The following is a 21,452-nucleotide window of genomic DNA, read 5'->3' as shown; positions in this document are numbered from 1 at the left end:
CCTTTTGATACCCTGCATGTCTGTGAAGGACTCTGTAGGTAGTGTGAGCTCATTCTTCCCTGGCCCCACGGAAGACACCTGAAGCAAAAAATGGAACAGATTTCCAACTAGGTATCCATGGGACAAGTGATCAATAGCCCATCTGGGTCATGCCTGTGATGACCGACTCTGTCACCATGTGTGTGAATTTTGTAAATAACAGACAGATGCAAAATGGCAAGAGTAGAGAATTTTTATTTCTCTTTTTTCATCCACTTTATCTTCTCCACATCTATAGAATGCAAAAGATGTATGTGCCTCTTTGTGGGTGTGTTGGCAAAGTTACACGTAGTCTTTGGAAATTACTAAGTCACAATATAAGATATAAGAATGAGGATTAAAAAATTTGTGGTTTATTCATATAATGAATACTACTCAGCAATAAGAAGGAATAAACTAATGATACACACAACAGTATGGAAGTATCTCAAAAACATTCTTGTGAAATGACTACACAAACGAGTACTTACTTTCTGGAGTAATGGTAATTTTCTGTACGTTGATAAGGGTTTGGATTACATGGGTGTATGCATTTGCCAAAACTCAGTGAATGTATACTTAAGATTTGTGCATTTCATTTGTATGTAAATTTTACACCAAATATTGAACTGTAGTTAGTGATACCCATGGTGTATTAAGGGGAAATATATTGATGATTGTAGCTTACTTTGAAATACATAAAAAATAAGATGAATTGATGAATAGATGGGTCATAAAAGTATAGTAAAATGTTAATGGTAGCATCTAGGTGATGGGTATTTGGATGTTCACTATAAAGTTCTTTCAACTTTATTGTATATTTAAAAGTATTCATTATAAAATATTGGGAAAAAAGAATTAAAATTTTATTTCCTAAGGTTATATGGTATTTAACAATATGATATTTTAAACAGTCTCCATTTATTGTAGGTTGATGATTTGCTTTCTGAGAGTCGATTGAAAGGTGCTCTAGAAACCAGTAAAAGGCGAGATATTTACCAAAGGTAAAGCATACGAAATTATGTTAGCTTTGTAGGGACTGTACTTACATTTCAGTGAGCAGTATTTACAGCATAGAAATTGAGGCATTATTTCTTTTTTTAATTAATAACATTTCTAAAAAGACAAAATAATAATGGGAAATAATATTGAGGTAACAATGAATGAAGTTTTCCAAACTGTATTTTACAATATTTCTTACAATTATCTATGTCTGCCTAGTCTAAATGTTGGAATGATAAGATTAAATAGAGAATTACAAATGTTAAAAAGGGGCAGCTTACATTTATTTTGTACTCTGTATGTACCAAGCAGTGTGGTCCATGCTCTAAAAACTTTTTCTTAATTAATTTTTACAATAACATTGTGAGATACTCATTAATATAGATGAGAAAATTAAGGTTCACAGTGGTTAGTTAATATGTCTAACATTACTTAGCTATAAGACATTAAAGTGGGACGGCAATAAAAATGTTTTGAGATAAGTGCAGAATTTATAGATATATTTAATTAATTAATTAAATTCAAGTATAGTTGACTTACAATGTTGTGTTAGTTTCTGGTGTACAGCAAAGTGGTTCAGTTATACATGTATATGTATATGTGTGTATATATATATATGTTCTTTTTCATATTCTTTCCATTATGGTTTATCACAGGATATTGAATATAGTTCTCTGTGCTATGCAGTAGGACCTTGTTGTTTATCCATTCTATATATAATAGTTTACATCTGCTAATCCTAAACTCCCAGTCCTTCCCTTCCCCACACCCCCACCCCTCCCTTGGCAACCACAAGTCTGTTCTGTATGTCTGTGAGTCAGTTTCTGTTTCATTGATAAGTTCATTTGTGTCATATTTTAGATTCCACATATAAGTGTTATCATATGGTATGTGTCTTTCTCTTTCTGACTTACTTAATATGATAATCTCTAGGTTCATCCATGTTGCTGCAAATGGCAGTATTTCATTCTTTTTTGTGGCTGAGTAGTGTTCCACTGTGTGTGTGTGTGCATGTGTGTGTGTATACATATATATATATATAACATCTTCTGTATCCATTTATCTGTTGATGGACATTTAGGTTGCTTCCATGTCTTGGCTATTGTAAATAGTGCTGCTGTGAACAGAGGGATGCACATCGTATCTTTTCGAATTAGAGTTTTGTCTGGATATCTGCCCAGGAGTGGGATTACTGGATCATAGGGCAGCTTTATTTTTATTTTTCTGAGGAACGTCCATACTGTTTTCCATAGTGGCTGCACCAATTTACATTCCCACCAACAGTGTAAGAGGGTTCCCTTTTCTCCATACCCTCTCCAGCATTTGTTTTTTTGTAGACTTTTTAATAATGGCCATTCTGACCAGTGTGAGGTGGTACCTCATTGTAGTTTTGATTTGCATTTCTCTAATAATTAGTGATTTTGAACATCTGTTCATGTGCCTCTTGGCCATCTGTATATCTTCTTTGGAAAAATGTCTATTTAGGTCTTCTGCCCAGTTTTTGATTGGGTTGTTTGTTTTTTTGTTACTGAGTTGTATGAGCTGTATGTGTATTTTGGAAATTAAGCCCTTGTTGGTTGCATCATTTGCAAATATTTTCTCCCAGTCCATAGGTTGTCTTTTCATTTTGTTTATGGTTTCCTTTTCTGTGGAAAAGCTTGTAAGTTTGATTAGGTCCCATTTGTTTATTTTTGCTTTTATTTCTATTGCCTTGGGAGATTGACCTAAGAAAACATTGCTACAATTTATGTCAGAGAATGTTTTGCCTATGTTCTCTTCCAGGAGTTTTGTGGTTCTATGTCTTATATTTAAGTCTTTAAGCCATTTTGAGTTTATTTTTGTGTACATTGTGAGTGTATGTTCTAACTTCATTGATTTACATGCAGCTGTCCAGCTTTCCCAATACCACTTGCTGAAGAGACTGTCTTTTCTCCATTGTATATTCTTGCCTCCTTTGTTGAAGATTAATTGACCGTAGGTGTGTGGGTTTATTTCTGGACTCTCTATTCTGTTCCATTGACCCATATGTCTGTTTTTGTGCCAGTACCATGCTGTTTTGATTACTGTAGCTTTGTAGTGTTGTCTGAAGTCTGGGAGGGTTAAGCTTCCTGCTTTGTTCTTTTTCCTCAGGATTGCTTTGGCAATTCTGGGTCTTTTATGGTTCCATATACATTTTAGGATTACTTGTTCTAGTTCTGTGAACAACGTCATGGGTAATTTGATAGGAATTGCATTTAATCTGTAGATTGCTTTGGGTAGTATGGTCATTTTAATAATATTCTTCCAATCCAATTAATCCAATATTGATTCTTCCAGTCCAATTAATAATATTAATTCTTTCTATTTCTTTGAATCATCTTCAGTTTCCTTTATCAGTGTTTTATAGTTCTCAGCATAAGTCTTTCACCTCCTTACTCAGGTTTATTCCTAAGTATTTTATTATTTTTTTGATGTGATTTTTTAAAAAAAAAATTTTATTTATTTATTTTTGGCTGCATTGGGTCTTCGTTGTTGGGTCTTCGTTGGTGCGCTTGGGCTTTCTGTAATTGTGGCGAGTGGGGGCTACTCTTTGTTGCGATGCGCAGGCTTCTCATCACGGTGGCTTCTCTTGTTGCAGAGCTTGGGCTCTAGGCACATGGGCTTCAGTACTTGTGGCATGTGGGCTCAGTAGTTGTGGCTCACGGGCTCTAGAGCGCAGGCTCAGTAGTTGTGGCGCAACGGCTTAGTTGCTCCACGGCATGTGGGATCTTCCTAGACCAGGGATCGAACCCATGTCCTCTGCATTGGCAGGCAGATTCTTAACCACTGCACCGCCAGGGAAGTTCCTTGGTAAGAGTTTTTATCATGAATGAATGTTGAATTTTATCAAATGCTTTTTCTGCATTGATTGAGATGATCATGTGGTTTTTGTCTTTTCTTTTGTTGTTGTGGTGTATCACATTGATTTGCATATGTTGAACCATCTGTGTGACCCTGACAACTTGATCGTGGTGTATGATCTTCTTTATGTGTTGTTGGATTCGGTGTGCTAATATTTTGTTAAGAATTTTTGTATCTATATTCATCAAAGATATTGGCCAGTAATTTTCTTTTTTGGTGTTGTCTTTGTCTCATTTTGGTATCAGGGTGATGGTGGTTTCATAGAATGACTTTGGGAGTGTTCCCTCCTTTTCAATCTTTTGGAAGAGTTTGAGAAGGATCAGTATGGTTCTTTTTTTGTATGCTTGGTAGAGCTCCCCAGTGAAGCCATTTGGTCCTGGACTTTTGTTTGCAGGGACTTTTTAAAATTATAAATTCTATTTCACTTCTAGTGATTGGTCTGTTCAAATTATCTAGTTCTTTTTGATTCAGTTTTGGTGGACTGTATGTTTCTAGAAACTTACTTGTCCAAGAAATGCAGAATTTAGTTAAGCAAGAGAAGGAACTTCACTACAATCTCAGTGGAGTCGCAGCCTTTGGTCCATTTGAATCAAATGCAAGAATTATGTCATGGTATAACTTGGATCTAAGAGCAACCAACCTAAGCCTGAAGGTTATGGACTTGCTGTTGTGACAGCAACTACAAAAACAGCTCAGAGTGAACATCAGTGGCTTAGGCCAAATTATGGTAAGTCCTTGGCCTATGTAGCCCCAGATCCTGTGACCTGTCAGAAGACTCTGTCTATTAGCAATTCTGCCTTGCTTGGGATGGTGACCTTAGCTCTCTTGAGATGGGAAAACTGTTCTCATGATGGATGATTGTTTTTTGTTTTGTTTTGAATTTTCTTTTTAATCCTTGGGAAAGTTTAAAATTAACTAGAGTTTAAAATTACATAGACATGATGAACTAAATCAAATCAGACTATTATTACTTTTGTATTAAGTTTAGGACATCATTAAAATAATCTATATTTTGGGTATTTAAAGAATTTATAACATTCAAATGGATGTGAGATTTGTGCTACTAGTTTAAATGATTCATTAGAACATTTGAAAAAATTTTACTTAAGTCAGGCATTCAGAGTGTTTAAAAGCAAAATAAAATTTTAAGATGTGGGAATTTAATTAACTACCTTCATTAGTAGGATTCATTATTTGAGGAATTTAACTCAAGTTGAATTAATCAAACAATAATTAAAGAAAAAGGGAAGGTAATTGTACTTGCTTTACTAGATTTTAAAATAGAATAAGAGTTATATGCTGAATTGAAGTCCCAGGGAAAACTAGATTTTTAAATTTTATTTTAATAAGCTAATAATTATTTTTAAACCCAAGTAATAGTCTTCTCTGTGTATAAAAAGATCCCCTCACAGTCATTTTAAAATACACATTGATATTTGCATGTCTGAAAACAACATTCAGCCCTTATGTTTGATTAATAATTGGGTAGATATGGAGTAAAATATTTTTCTACTTAAACCTTTGAAGACATTGTCTGGTTCCTTTACACCCAGTGATGCTGACAAGTTTCATGGTCATTCCTTTGTAATTGATCTCTGTTTGAGGCTTTTCTCCTCAGCCTTGGTGTTTTGAAATTTCATCACGGTGTATTTAGGTTGTTTTAATTCTTCTCAACACTCAAGGGGTCTTTTCAGTTTGAAAACTCTTGTGTCTCGGTCTCTCCCCACTAGTTTTTGTTTCTTTGTTTTTTTGTTTATGCCTGAGAGGTTCTCTTGACACTTTTTTTTTTTTTTTTTGGCTTGTGGGATCTTAATTCCCTGACCAGGGATCGAACCCGTGCCCCCTGCAGTAGAAGCGTGGAGTCCTAACCACTGGACCGCCAGGGAAGTCCCTAAATTCAGTCTTATCTTAGCCAATCCTGACCTTGCACAAGCCTTTCTCAGTGTTCCTTTTCCTCAAACCTTCTGAAACCGTGCAACTCAGACGGGGATTTGAACCCATGGGCCGGGTCTCAGACCCAGCCAAAACCCAGATTGGGACTTGAACCCACGGTCTTTTAACTGAGATCACACACCTGGTCTCAGGACTTAATGAAGCTCAGGTTCTTGATGCCTCATCGCGAAAGAATTCAGTGAGAGACGAAGTGATAGGTAAGCAGTGGATTTAGTTAGAGAGAAACACGCTTCACAGAGTGTGGGCCATCTCAGAAGGCGAGAGCAGCCAACTTTTTCTTTTAACTTTTCCGTGGATGTTTTATTTCAGCAGCTGTATTGTTAATTTACAAATGTTTTTACTTGTTCTTTAATTTTTCTTTTTTCTAGCATTGTGTTCCTGTTTTTAGGTTATCTCATTAATACTTCCATGATTGGGAGTTGTTTTTTTTTTTTTAAGTTCTTTTCTGTTCTCTGAGTTGTCTTTGGTTCCTCTAGGCTCAGATTTTTTTAATTTGTTTACTTTTGGTTAGTCTTAAATTTTATCTTCCATGTTGCTAGTTTTCTTCATTATGCCCAATGGTCCTTGGATTATCTTTTTTTTTTTTAAGAATGAGGGACTAAGTTGATTATTCTAGAGAGTTGCCATGGGTTCTTCTACTGTTGTGTGTATAGGTCTCAAGGACCAGCCCTTCCTGTCATTTTGCTCTGTCATCTTCAGCTTGTCGGTGACAGCCCTGCATACCATTACGAAGTCCCCAGTCATCATTACCTAAAAGCAGAAAGGATGATGGTTCTTTACCTGCTCCATCAGGGAGAATAAAATGGGAGGAACTGCCCAACACATTTCTTTTGTGTATCATTGGCCAGCGCTGGGCCATACACGCACCCTACCTGCAGTGGAGGCTGAACACCTGTGTGTCAGTGGGAGGCCAAGCACGCCAGCGTGGAGGAGGGTGGCAGAAGGGCTTTGGGGTAGACAACTAGCAGGGTCAGCTGCAGGTTGATGTTTCTACTTCTCTTTTCTGCCTCTTTCACAAAGGATTTTTGTCCCCCTTTTCCCTGCTTATTTCATTTTATGAGTCTCTGGAAGAAAAAAAAAAAAACTCAGCATAAAAAATAATGACTTTTTCAGGTTATTGGTGGAGAAAACATTTGATTTTTGAAAACTCATAACTAACTATAGCCCATTTTCAGTCATTTTTTTCTCTCTCTTTTTTTTAAATTGAAGTATAGTTGAGTTACAATGTTGTGTTAATTTCTGCTGTACAGCAAAGTGATTCAGTTATACCTATATATACATTATTCTTTATATCCTTTTCCTTTATGGTTTATCTCAGGATACTGAATATAGTTCCCTGTGCTATGCTGTAGGACCTTGTTGTTTATCCATTCTATATATAATAGTTTGCCTGCACTAACCCCAAACTCAGTCGTTTTTATGCTTCTAATTTGGGTGTCTTAAGACTTAAGCCAAATTATATGAGCTGTCCATGAAATATTTAAAACACGGTACCCATATGGGTGGGCCATGTTCACAAGGGGAGTGTGCTGTTGGGGGGAGAGGCCAGCTGTAGAATCCTAAACTCTGCCTTCACATGGTTACTCTCCCTCTGCCTAGCTCTGGTCACTTTTCAGAACCTCACTTTCTTCAACTGGAGTGAGGGTTGTTACGAGACTCCAATGAGGTGATGCTTGTAAACTGCTTAGCAGTATTTGTGGCGCAAAAAATAAATTTTAGCTGTTATTATCATTATTAGTTTTGTCATCTTGGTTGCATCCTAGGTTTATGGAATTTTAGAGCTGGAGAAGCATTTTTAAAGTCCAGTGCTTTCCTTATTTTAGAGATAGGAAACTGAAGCCCAGAGTCACTGAAGTTTTCTGAGTTCTGGTTATTGTACCTCGTACCTGAGATCTTGACTATGAGGATCACCCAAGCTAATGGATGGAAAGGCTTTTACATGTGAATTTTTAAACATCATTCATGCAATAGAACTTGCCTTACCTGCTTAAAGACTTATGTATGATTTTATAAAATAGCTTTTTGTTCTGACAATTAGAAAATCAATATTTTGTTTCTTTCTTTTTTAAAATTTAGATGTATCCAATTAAAACAGGCAATAGATGAAAATAAAAATGCTCTTCAAAAATTAAGCAAAGTAAGTATTATGGTTAATCATGTTAAAAAAATTCCGTTTTTACCCAAATATTTTGTTAAGTGGAAGCTCGTTAGAGGGGGTAAGTTCCTGGGTTCACATAAGTTATGAAGTGTAACTGTGGTCAGTGCTGACCTGCCCGATGGGCTTACTGAATGTGCTTGGGAGCAGAAAAGCCAGGGCTCCAAATCCTGGTAGAAGTTCAGCTTTAATGAACTCACCCAGCATTGAGGACTCGGAAAAACCCGGAAGGAGCTATTTTTATTTTTGCATTGCGTAAGTTTTATGTTTTACAGTTTAGAATTGTTTTCATTTTAATTACATTGTGGGGAGAGTACATAATCTGGCCCTGAGGGTAAGTGGTAGAGAAACTTCTTATATCACATGGCAGCCCTGATATTGGTGACTCTGCAGAAACAGGGCAAACTAGAATTTACTCTGGGCAGTTCCCATCAGGATTTCCTCTTTTAATATGAGCCTGAGCTTCAGCTAGGTGTCTGGGCTAGAGACTCACAGAGCATTTAGGGTGGAAGGCATTTGAAAGTCATCTGTCTGCCTGCATGTGAATCTCCTCTATTGCGTCTGAGACAAGTGGTCACTGAGTGTCTCTTCTGCATTTCTCCAGTGACACAAAACTGTAATTCTGGAGGCAGACTGACCCTAAATTTGAAAACCTAACTATTCCTGTTTCACAAATGAGGAAACTGAGGCTTCCAAAGGTGAAGCAGCTTTCCCAGTGTCTCACTGCCAGTAAGTGGCAGAACTTGGACTTGGCACTTGTGTTTTTGACTCCAAAGCCAGTCCTCTGTCTGGAACCTGTCCCTTACTGACTATAGAGGGACTGCAATACCAAGCAAGAAAACAAAACAAAAAAACAGGAGGTATACTTTTATTTTGTCATTTGGTTTGCATTCCAACATAATAATCTACATTTCTTTTAAACTTACTTCTCTAAGGTAGGCATAGTATCATATCAATATTTGCTTTGTCTTATAGCACTTATTGGAGTTTTTTACTTTCAAAATAAATGTAATCGGAAACTGAAATTTTTATTTTTATTTTTTTAGTGAAATAGACTTGTATTCTCTCATAGGCTGATGAACCTGCCCCTGTTGGGAGTTACGATCAGAAGAAAGAGGAGGAACACAATCTTTTGGATAAGCTCACCCACCAACTGCAGGAACTTGCTGTGTCCATAAGTAGAGAAAATGTCACTGAGTATGCTCCCTTCCTTCCTTTCTTTCTTTCAGATATTATGTCACCAACAGTTTTAATGTTTGACTCAGAATAAAGTCATATATAGATAAAAACAAATGGCAGTAACAGTACAGTCAGTCAACATTTATTTATTGTGTATAGTAGAAAGTGTGAGATCCCATGAGAGATGTAAAGAAGTAGAAGCCATAATCTCTGCTCTCAGGTGATTTATAAGCTAGTTGGGGAAACAAAACAGAGATCGGAAAAGCTAAATAAACAGATGTTAGAAAATAAGGATCGGGCTTCCCTGGTGGTGCAGTGGTTAAGAATCCACCTGCCAATGCAGGGGACACGGGTTCGAGCCCTGGTCTGGGAAGATCCCACATGCCGCAGAGCAACTAAGCCCGTGTGCCATGACTACTGAGCCGGTGCTCTAGAGCCTGCGAGCCACAACTACTGAGCCCGCATGCCACAACTACTGAAGCCCGCACGCCTAGAGCCTGTGCTCCGTAACAAGAGAAACCACCACAATGAGAAGCCCACACACTGCAACCAAGAGTAGCCCCCACTCACCACAACTAGAAAAAGCCCATGCACAGCCACGAAGACACAGTGTAGCCAAAAATAAACAAATTAAATAAATAAATTTAAAAAGAAAATAAGGATCATGGGCTTCCCTGGTGGCGCAGTGGTTAAAAATATGCCTGCCAACGCAGGGGACAAGGGTTTGAGCCCTGGTCTGGGAAGATCCCACATGCTGCGGAGCAACTGAGCCCGTGTGCCACAACTACTGAGCCTGTGCTCTAGAGCCCGCAAGCCACAGCTACTGAGCCCGCACACCTAGAGCCCATGCTCCGCAACAAGAGAAGCCACTGCAATGAGAAGCCCGCGCACCGAAATGAAGAGTAGCCTCCGCTCGCCACAACTAGAGAAAGCCCACGTGCAGCAACAAAGACCCAACATAGCCAAAAATAAATAAATAAATAAATTTATTAAAAAATTTTAAAAAAAAGAAAATAAGGATCATGCCTTTAATGTCAGTGTTGATGTGTAAAAAGAAAATTATTTGGATTGTCTATTTGCATATTTATTTACTCCTTTTATGAATATTCTTTAAAAATTGGAGGCAGAAACATGCATTATTTTCCTGCTGGAGTGGATGTTAATAATAGCCTTCGTAAAATGGAAAGAAAACTTGATAGTATAAACAAACCCAGTTCATAGGAAGAAAAAAGGAAAAAAATCAACTATTTAGACTCTTCAAATGCTGTTCCCATACTTTTACACTGTATCCTGGGAAAAAAATGCTAAAGAATATAGATGCAAGGATTCTAGAATTTCCATTGATTTCCAGTACTGAGAATGACAAAAGTGGCTGGTATTGGACTTACCCTTCCTACCATAAACGCCATAAAATCTGGACAAAATATACAAAATGGCTGTTTGAACTCATTGAACATCAGCCAAGCAGGGCTGATATCGTTAATACAGCGAGGCACGAGCTGAGTCCTGCATTTACCCAGACCCTCTTCCTGAGAGTTAGTTTATGGGCGGTGGTGCCGGAATCCCAGACAGGGAGCAGCAGCCTCGCCGGGCTGAGGAGGCAGAGGTCACGTTCTGGACTTTTGCTAAGGCTGCTGGCGCTTGTGTGGAGAGTGGAGAGAGAGAAGAGAGTTGCAGAGAGACAGCTCCAGAAATCCGAATGGACTCCTGGGCTGCACAGAGCATGATGCCAGAAGGCCCGGCAGAAAGTGCCTGCTGGGAGACTGCGAACTTCTAAGATTCTGGAGGCCACAGAATCCTGGAAAAATATTCGAGTTTGTACCTAGCTGGAGTAAAGAGACCTTGGTGAATGCTTCAGGCATTTAGTTGGAGATCACATAAGGCCCATGCCCTAGGAGTAAGGAAAACACCCTAATATTAAGAACTGTGATCTTGGAATACAGACAAAACTGAAGTAAATCTTTTCCAACAAAGCCTAAAATCAGACCTTAACAGGAACAAGATCATTTAACTGTATAACAGAACAAAATTCAACACTCTTTAAAGGATGACCACATAATCCAAAGTCTCTAAATGTATTATCCACAATGTCTAGTAATTTTAAAAAAAATGACTAGAAATGCAAAAAAAAGTAGGGGAAAATAAATAATAATTAAGCAGTGAAAGTCAATAAAAGCAGAGCCAAATCTGAGCCAGATAGTAGAGTAAGCTGACAAGGATTTCTGAATAATATGATTAATATGTTGAAGAAAATAGAAGAAAAGATGGATGAAATGGAAAAAACATGGCATATTTTAAGAGAATTAAAATATAGAAAATAACCAAATGAACATTCTACAACTGCAAAATATAATATCTGATGGAATAACGGCTGAGGACTTTCTAAATCTGGTTCAATATATAGCTTCAAAAAGGTGAAAATGTCTTATAATAAAAGAGAAAAAATAATCATTGGAAGTCTAGATGACCCAGATGTGAGAATTAGCAAACCAGAGCTATAAAACAACTATTTTCAATATTTTAGAGAGATGGGCAGATTGCTTGACTAGAGAGGAATCTTAAGCAGAGAAATGGAAACTAATACCGACCAAAATGGAAATTCTGAAACTAAAAAACACAATATATGAAAAGAAAAAAAAAATTGGATGGTTTAACACAAGACTGGATACAATAGAGGAAGAGATCAGTGAACCCAAAGACTGAGCAATGAAAAACTTTCAAACTCATGCACAAAAAGAAAAAAAGAATGAAAAGAACAGAACAAAATGTAAGAAAGATTTGGGACATGGTCATAGGTTATAGCATATGTGTAATTGAAGTCCCAGAAGGAGAGGAGAGAGAGTGGAGCACAAGAAATATTTCAATACGTTTTTAAATTGAGATCTAAAAAAGTTATCAATTCACTGGTCCAAGAACCTCAGGCAACCCCAAACAATAAATATAAGGAAACCTGCAAATAGGTGCATCAGAATTAAACTGCTGAAAACTAAAAATAATAGAAAATCTTAAAAGCAGCCAGGGAAATAAAGAAACATATGTACAGGCAAACAACAATTCAAGTTAAAGTTGACATCTTGTTAGAAAAAATACAGGTCAGAAGATAATGCAGTGACATCATAAAAGAGTTGAAAGAAAAAAAAATCTATCAACCCAGAATTCTGTGTACAGCAAAAGCGTCTTTCAGAAACTAAAGTAGAATAAAGACATTTTCAGACAAACAAAAGCTGAGAAAATTTGTCAAACAGATGCTGAGAAATTTGCTAAAGGAAGTCCTTTAGGCAAGAAGGAAATGATCCCACAGGAAACCTGGATTTGCAAGAAGGAATGAAGAGCACCAGTATGTGGGTAAATAGAAAAGCCTATTTCTTCTTTTCTAAATGTTTAGAGAACACTTGATTGTGTAAAGGAAAATATATGTTTAGGAATTTATAATATGTAGTCAATTCTCATTATTTGCAGTGGTTATGTTCCATAAAGTTGCTGCAAATACTGAATAGGTGAATAATAAACCATGGCTTCTAGGGAAAATACACAGCTAGGTTCCTGTGAGGCTCTGGTCACAATTGTTTTTGAAACCTGAGTAATACATGTCCTTGTTTCATGTGTGTTTCTGTTTAAAGATACCTTATTTAATGTATGTTACTGATTCATTAACATTGAACTCACAGCCAACAGCCCTATAATTCATGCCTGAAGAAATCTAACACACTTATTTTCTCCATTGGGGCACATCACAGCCTTCTTGTGCTTGGGAACACTACACAGCATTTCAGCAGTATGGGGGCCATTTAAAACAGCATAGGTAGGTTGCAAGTAAAAGATTGGAAAAAGGTATTCCATGTTAACCCTGACCAGAACAAAGGTGATGCAGCTATAGTAGTGTCAGGCAGAGAAAACTTTAAGGTCCAAAGTAATTTAATAGATAAATACATCTTATGATAATAAAAGGATCAATTCAATAGAAAAAAATTATCCCTAATGTGTAGACACCTAATAACATAGCTTTACACGTATAAAGTAAAAATTGTTAGCACCGAAGGAGAGCTATATAATCTACAAACCTTAACCACCTTTACCTAATTAAAAATATATTTGTAGAACGCTGTATCCAACTAGATAATACACCTCTCTTCCAAGTGCACGTATAACGTTAACCAAAATGAATCATAATGGACCATAAAGCAATTGTCAACAAATGTCAAAGGATTGAAATCATGCAGTGTATAGTCTGATGACTTGGAATTACATTAAAACTCAGTGACAATCTAAAACTAATACAATGGTATATGTCAATTATATATCAAATTTTTAAAAAACTCAAATGACAGAAAAGTAACTAAAAATCTCCAAATGTTTGCAAATTAAGTCACATACTTCTATGTAACCTAAGGGTCAAAGAAAATATTACAATGGAAATCTTAAAATATTTTGAATGATAATAAAATACAGCTGTGGGCTGCAGCTAAAGCAGTGTTTAGAGGGAAATTTATGACTTTGAATGCATAGTTTAGAAAAGTTGAAAATTAATTACTGAAGTTTCCAACCTAAGAAGCCAGAAGAAGAATAACAAATTAAACCCAAGAAAAATAGAAGTAAGGAAATAATAAAGAGCAGAAGACAGTGAATAATAAACAGACATACAGTCGATAAAATCAATAAACCAAAAGTTGGTTCTTGGAAAAGTTAATTAAATGGGTAAATTCCAAGCAAGATTGATTAAGAAAAGAGAAAGAGAAGGAAAACAACAACAATAAAATGGAAGAAAACTAATCACGACAGAGTCTACAGAAATTAAAAAGATACTATGAAGATACTATGAACATCTCTATGCCAATAAATTTGAAAATTTAGATAAAATAAGTTCCTTGAAAAACAAAATGTACTCAATTTACACAAGATGAATAGAAAATCTTAATAAAAATGTCTACTAAAGAAGTTGACTATATAATTAAAACCTTTCCACAGAATAAACCCTCAGGTTGCTTCACTGATAAATTTCTAAATTTAAGTAAGAAATAATACCAGTATTATAAAATCTTTCTAGTGAATAGAAAAAGAAACATTTCCCAAATCATTTTTTGAGTGCTAGATAACTTCAGTATCAAAATCTGATAAGAGTATTATAAGAAAAATACAAGGCCTTCATGAATGAATGCACAAACTCAATATAAAATGTTAGCAAATAGAATCCAGGGCATATAAAAATGACAGTACATCATGACTAAGTGGGATTTATTCTAGAATGCAAGGTTAATTTAACATTGAAAAATCAGTAATTGAAATTTACTGTATTAGCATAATAAAGAAGAGCCATTTGGGTCTCTTTGGCTAGTTTTATGATTAGCAATGTCCATTTGCATCAAAGTATTGTTATCCCATTTTATTTTTTTATTTTTTATTTTTTAAAATTTATTTCATTTATTTATTTTTGGCTTTGTTGGATTTTTGTTGCTGCGTGCGGGCTTTCTCTAGTTGTGGCAAGTGGGGGTTACTCTTTGTTGCAGTGCGTGGGTTTCTCATTGCGGTGGCTTCTCTTGTTGTGGAGCACGGGCTCTAGGTGCACGGGCTTCAGTAGTTGTGGCTCACAGGCTCAGTGGTTGTGGCGCACAGGCTTAGTTGCTCCACGGCATGTGGGATCTTCCCGGACCAGGGCTCGAACCCGTGTCCCCTGCATTGGCAGGAAGATTCTTAACCACTGTGCCACCAGGGAAGCCCCTGTTATCCCATTTTAAAGATAAGCTTCTCTAATGTAAACGTTAGGAGAGCAAAGACCTCTGTTTTGTTCATTGTTACACACCTAGCACATAGTGTCTGTCACACAGTAGGTGCCCAGTAAATGCTGAATGTTGAATGAATAAATAAAGCTCAGGGAGACTTAACAACTTATCCAAGCTAGTATTTTAGCTCCCCTCTCTTCCCTCCTCAGTATCTTTCCCAAACACCTTTCTCTTCATCCCTAATTCTTAGTTTAAACTGTTTCATGTCTCACTTTTAACAGCCATCTTTGCCTTTAGCCCTTCTTCCAATCTCTTGCCCACGTGGCAGCCTGATCATCTTCCTGAAGTGCAGATCAGATCATGCCTTTCCCTTCCTTCATTTTTAGGGAGTACCTTTAGAGATAAAGCTCACGTGGGATGCATTCTGCTAACCTCTTTTCAGTCTCATCTCTTGCTTATTTCTCCCAAGCCTCGTCCTACCACTCATGAGCTACTTGAGGTTCCCTGATCTTGAGCCTCCTTTCTCCACTCCCTTCCTTACCTTTCTACTCCCCTTTTACCTGATTAATTCCAACTCATCCCTCGAGACCTAATTCTAAGCCTTTCCTCATCCCCACCCATGCAGTCAAGGTTAGGTGTCCCTCTTATGTGCTTCCTTAGTATCCTGTGTTTACCTCTACTGCAGTATCTGCTGAACTATATAGTACTTATCCGTCTGATAGATTGTTTCATTGTCCTCCTTGAGGACAGGGAATTGTGTCTCGTTTATCTCTGTATCTACTGTGTCTGACACGGAACCTGACGTATATCATCATCATCATCATCGTCATCGCCGACTTTTATTGAAAGCCTGCAGACACTGTCGTAAACACTTTGCAAGTTTGTAACTCCTCTCATCTTCATGATGACTTTATGAGGCAGGTTCTATTATTATCTCCACTTTACCAATGAGAAATGGGGAGATTAAAAGAAACCTATCCAAGGTCACTCAATGAGAAGGAGATAGAACCAGAACTTAAACTCAGAACCCGTGCTCTAATCACTGTGCAATAATGCTCAAGCAGCATCTGCTGAATGGATGAATCCAAGATTTCAGTGCAAGTCTCTTGGCCTCAAGTCCAGCACATGCTTCACCAGGTCCCATACGTTCCTCAGATATATTAACTCCTCATCACTCTCAGTTCCTCGGTCACATATTCTTTGCTAGATGGTAGAAGCTGTTAGTTGCACTTTCACTTTATTCCCTTTATTTGCCACTTCCAAATATAGGCCAGTTCTATATGTAGAAGTTATACTCGTACTCAATCTGGATCTGTTCTTATACGTTATTTCAGGCGACCCTTGTCAAAGAACTATTTTTTGCAGAACTGGGGCGCTTACTGAAGGAGAGGACGATGACAATTCTGCTGAAGAAGATGAAGAAGAAGAAGAAGAAGAAGAAGAAGAAGAAGATGAAGAGGCCACAAGTGGAGGATACATTGCTGTTGGAGATTTTACGGCTCAGCAAGTCGGAGACCTTACATTTAAGGTAGTAGAAACAGACTGGAAGCTAACCGAAGGATAAATTTTCATACCTAACATAGTAAGAAAACTCTACCTGTATTCCTGGATTAGATATTCCTGATATTAATTTTTTGAAGACTCAATCTGTATAAATAAAATAAGTGATAATTAAGATTTACAAGCGGTAGTCAGGCGAAATTCTGTTATCAAAGTTACCTGGTAGTAAAATGGTAAAAAGAGTAGATGCTCTTCTGTTTTTGAAAATAGTTTTCATGTTGATAATTCTGAATTTAGGGGTAAATTTTAATTAAAAAATTTTTACTTTTATTTTCTTTAAGAAAGGGGAAATTCTCCTTATCATTGAAAAAAACCCTGATGGTTGGTGGATGGCTAAGAACGCCAAAGGAAACAAAGGTCTTATTCCCAGAACCTACTTGGAGGTTAGTCTTTTTTGTTTATTCTTTCCTTTTTCTTCTTCAAGACATTTTTTCATTTATAATAAAACACTAAGATGTATTCTTTGATCAATTGACTAGTGAATGACTTAAGATATAGAATTTGCCTCAATTTTAGAGGGACAGAGCATGGGAAAAATACTGTGTATTATAGTTCTGGGGACCTGTGAAGTGCCCTTATGTAGCTGAGCCCTAGAATGTTATCCCACAATGAAGATGTTCTGTGGATTAATGTTGATCATAAAAATTAATAGGCATTTATTATTTGTTGTGAAACAAAACCACAGTTAACTTTGTGTTAACTTCCACAAATATATGATCCTTTACTAAGATCCTTTACTATATATGCATGTTTATGGCCTATTTCTTTCACATTTCATAGTATAGCATGGTCATTTTCTGTGCCAATATATATAGATCAGTGCTGTCCAATAGAAATATAATGTAAACCACAAATGTAATTTAAAGTTTTCTAGTAACAACACTGAGCTGTCTTGTTTTTCTTCACACCACTTCTAACACCAACTGTGTGTTTTTCTTCTGACACCAAATACATGTTGTTTTTCCACACTGATTCTTTGAAACCAACCAGGTATCCAACAATTCAGTTCAATTCTGACACTAGCTCCTGGAGTTAGCACAGACCCCCACAAGGTAAGGGCTCAGTCCCGCAAGACTGCCCCACTTCAGGTGCCAGTCACAAGTCCCAGGGGCTAGCTCTGCTTCTGAGTGACCGGCTCTAAACTTGGAAGTTCCCACACCTTTCCTCAGGTTCAATAATTTGCTAGAGGGACCCAGAGATCTCAGGAAGCACTTCACTTTTGCTTCCCAGTTCATTATAAAGGATATAGTTCCGGAACAGCCAAATGGAAGAGGTGCACAGGGCAACGTACTGGGAGAGGGAGGGAGTGGGACCTGGTTCTTCCACGGGCTCCTGGAGCCACCCTGCCAGCACATCAAGTGAGGGCCAACCCAGAAGCTCCCTAAACCCTGTCTTTTAGGGGGTTTTTGGAGGTTGCATTACATAGACACGATTGATGGAATCATTGGCCGTCAGTGATTAAATTCAATCTCTAGCTCCTTTTCCCTCCCTGAAGGTGAGGGGGTGGGGGGAACTAAAAGTTGCCACCTTCTAATCACTGGTTCCTCTGGCCACCAGCACCCACCCCTCCCCAAGCCATGACCTCATGAGCATAAACTCAAGTATGTTTGAAAGGGGCTTGTTATGAATAACAAAAGACACTCCTGACACTCAGGAAATTCTAAGAGTTTTAGGAACTCTGTGCCAAGAACTGGGTGTAAAGACCAAATGTGTATTTTTATTATACCACACACATTTTTAAAAAGTAAAGGGAAACAGGTGACATTATTAATTTTTTTTTAATTAATTTGTTTATTTTTGGCTGCTTTGGGTCTTCATTGCTGCGCATGGGCTTTCTCTAGTTGCGTTGAGCGGGGGCTACTCTTCATTGCGGTGCGCGGGCTTCTCATTGCGGTGGCTTCTCTTGTTGCGGAACATGGGCTCTAGGTGTGCAGGCTTCAGTAGTTGTGGCACACGGGCTCAGTAGTTGTGGCTTGCGGGCTCTAGAGCGCAGCCTCAGTAGTTGTGGCGCACGGGCTTAGTTGCTCCGCGGCATGTGGGATCTTCCCGGACCAGGGCTCGAACCCGTGTCCCCTGCATTGGCAGGCAGATTCTTAACCGCTGCGCCACCAGGGAAGCCTGGTGACATTATTTTTAATAATTTATTTTATCCAATATATCAAATATATTATCTCATTTCAACATATAATCAATATTTTAAAATCCTTTCTTTTTTTTTAATGCTAAATCTTCAAATTCTAGTGTGTATTTTATACTTAAATAGCACATCTCAGTTTAGACTGGTCACATTTCAAGTGTCAGTAGGCACAGGTGGTGAGTGCCTGCCCTGTAGCCCAGCTCAGCTCTGGGTCATCTGTTTCAATGGTAGCATAGTATTCCAGTCTCATTTAGATGGACATTTAGGTTGTTTCCAACCTATAATAACTGTAAATGACATTGCAAAGAAGGTAAGATTAGCTTCCGCTATGAGTTACAGAAGAGCTCCAAAATAGTGGCCTAAATAAGGTAGAAGCATATTTCTCTTGTGTGTGGAGGAAGTGTGGAGATGGGCAATCAAGGAATGGTAAGGCCCTATCTAACATTTTACCCTGTGGGTAGGTGCGAGCAGCTCTTCCTAGGGTAGTTATCTCTTTAGCTTAGGTTGGCTGCTAGATCTTTCGTTATTAACAATTCCAAGCAGTGAAAGAGGAAAGGGGAAAAAGAAGTCGAAAGGCATGAGTTGCAGTCTTTTAAAGGTTTCTTGGAAGTTACACAAAAAACTTCCAGTTATATCTCCTTGGCCAGAATTTAGTTTCTTGACAACACCTAGCTGCAAGGAGGGCTTGGAAAATGTAGTCTTTTAGCTGATTCATTGCTATAATCAGGGATTCTGTTAGAAAAGAAGACCCTGTGTTGTGATCAGTCTGCACATATACCTTGTAAACTGTCTGGTTGTTCCCCTTAAATAAATTCCTAAATGCTCATTGCTGGTGCAAGGGTTTACACCTTTGTATTTTGATTGAATTTGCCATTTTTCCTTTTAGGAAAGTTATGCCTATTTGGACTCCCATCTCCAGCAGCTGAGAGTGCTTGTTTGTCTACACATTTGCCAGTGATGGTTGTCATCAATCTTTTTGCCAGTGTGATAGACCAAAAAAAACAAAAGGCTCATTATTGTTTTTTATTTGCATTTATTGTACTGCTAGTGAGGTTGAGCATGATTTCATTTGCTTTATGACCATTTCTATTTCTTCTTTGTAAATTGCCTTTTCAGTTCATTTTTCTAAGGGATTTTTGAAAATTGTATTGATTTATAAGAGTTTTTGTAATATCTTGATAATAAGGTTATCAGCCCTTAGAGATTTGTGGCAGATATCTTCTTTGTTGACTTTCAGCCATGTTTTATTTTTTATGTAGTTAAATCAATGTTCCATGGTTTTGATATCATGACTGGAAAGGGCTTTCGAATCTCAAGATTATTTTCTTCGGGGACTTCCCTGGAGGTCCAGTGGTTAAGACTCCGCACTTCCACTTCAGGGCGCGCAGGTTTGATCCCTGGTTTGGGAACTAAGATCCACGTGCCATGTGGTGTGGCCAAAAAAAAGAAAAAAAAAAAAGATTATTTCCTTCTAACACTTGTATAGTTCTTTTTGCTTTTTTGTCTTTTCTTCTTTTTTTTTTCATTTGAATAATTCCCATCTGGCATTTATTTTTATTAAACTTGTTCTCTACCTCTGTCATTGTAATTTTTTCATATAGTGACATTATCAACCATGTATTGAAATTTTTCCACTGATTTTTTATATGCCCATCATATACTAAATCCCTATCTACACTTGAGCCTTTCTGAAAGTACGTTTATTGGTTGATTTTTGCATTAGGTAAAAAGTACTTCATATTTCAGTAATTTTTCAGCCCTATAATAAAGAAGAAGGCGAGGAGTCTAGTGAAGAAGGCAGTGAAGAAGATGTAGAGGTAGGGGATGAAACGGCAGAAGGAGCAGAAGTTAAACAAAGGTAAAAAGGTGTGAGGGGACATCAAAGTAGGTTTAGGAAACGTTTTATTTGTTTATTTTTGCTATTATAAGTAATTCAAGAATTTCTTGAAATGGAAACAGCTTATAGTTTGGGAGCAGGGCTTTTCATATTACTGTTTGCTTAAGATCATTACAACTTTAACTTGGTGATTATTTTTAGCACATGATATTATGCTTAGTTTCAGGTAGACTCTTTTAGGTTTTCAGAAGTTACAATTATATACTTTGTTCTTTGATTAATGAAATTCCCTAATTGAGTGAATAGGCATAATCTTTCTGTGCACTCACCTAGCTACCCTTTCTCCCTAGAACCGATTCTCATTGGAGTGCTGTCCGAAAAGCCATCTCAGAGGTTGGTATCTCCTGTCTTGTTAATGATGTCTCGTTTTGTTACCTAATAGCTCTGATAAGAGTTCAGATTCAAAACAGGATGGAAACTTTAAATGAAAGCATTGGATCTTAAGCAGGATACAGAGCATGGAATGCACAGAGCATTAAAACATATTTCTGGTTTAGTAAGCCTATGCCTATGAGGGCTTGGAAATGTCTCTCATTGATTCTGCTTGAATTTTCTATCATTTGGGTAAAGACAGTTGTTAAATTTTGTTAATATTAAAAAATTCCAAAAAGCTCAAAAAAGTAAGAAACTTGGGACTTCCCTGGTGGTCTAGTGGTTGAGACTCCGCACTTCCAGTGTAGGGGGCGTGGGTTTGATCCCTGGTCGGGGAACTAAGACATGCCATGGGGCGCAACCAAAAAAAAAAGTAAGAAACTATCAATAATCCTATCATTTAAAAAGTTGCATAACAAAATGAAAATCCACTCCTTCCATAAGTAATCATCACTAACCATTTAGTAAATATATTCTTTTTGTCTTTTTTACCCCACTTATCACTTACATGGACATGCACGTGTGTGCATGCGTGTGTGTGTGTGAGTGTGTGTATGTACATATAGTGTACAAAAAAGCCAT

The 21,452-nt window shown here is 37.4% G+C and overlaps 1 protein-coding gene across 7 annotated transcripts in view; it reads left to right on the top strand.

Moving 5' to 3' along the window:
• The window catches only part of NPHP1 (nephrocystin 1), a 102,554-nt gene that overhangs the window by 5,644 nt on the left and 75,458 nt on the right, over positions 1–21,452 (top strand). For all 7 annotated transcript variants that reach the window (XM_082426780.1, XM_082426784.1, XM_082426783.1 and 4 more), the window contains exons 2-8: positions 949–1,022; positions 7,930–7,990; positions 9,081–9,205; positions 16,270–16,432; positions 16,746–16,847; positions 20,359–20,459; positions 20,789–20,831. In XM_082426780.1, coding sequence (XP_082282906.1) covers positions 949–1,022; positions 7,930–7,990; positions 9,081–9,205; positions 16,270–16,432; positions 16,746–16,847; positions 20,359–20,459; positions 20,789–20,831 — 669 coding nt within the window. The remainder of the gene's footprint in view (positions 1–948; positions 1,023–7,929; positions 7,991–9,080; positions 9,206–16,269; positions 16,433–16,745; positions 16,848–20,358; positions 20,460–20,788; positions 20,832–21,452) is intronic.

Source organism: Balaenoptera physalus (assembly GCF_965194825.1).
Source record: "Balaenoptera physalus genome assembly, chromosome: 15".
Classification (NCBI taxonomy): Eukaryota; Metazoa; Chordata; class Mammalia; order Artiodactyla; family Balaenopteridae; genus Balaenoptera; species Balaenoptera physalus.
The sequence above is the reverse complement of the archived record's forward strand: the minus strand, read 5'-3'. Positions and strand labels throughout refer to the sequence as shown.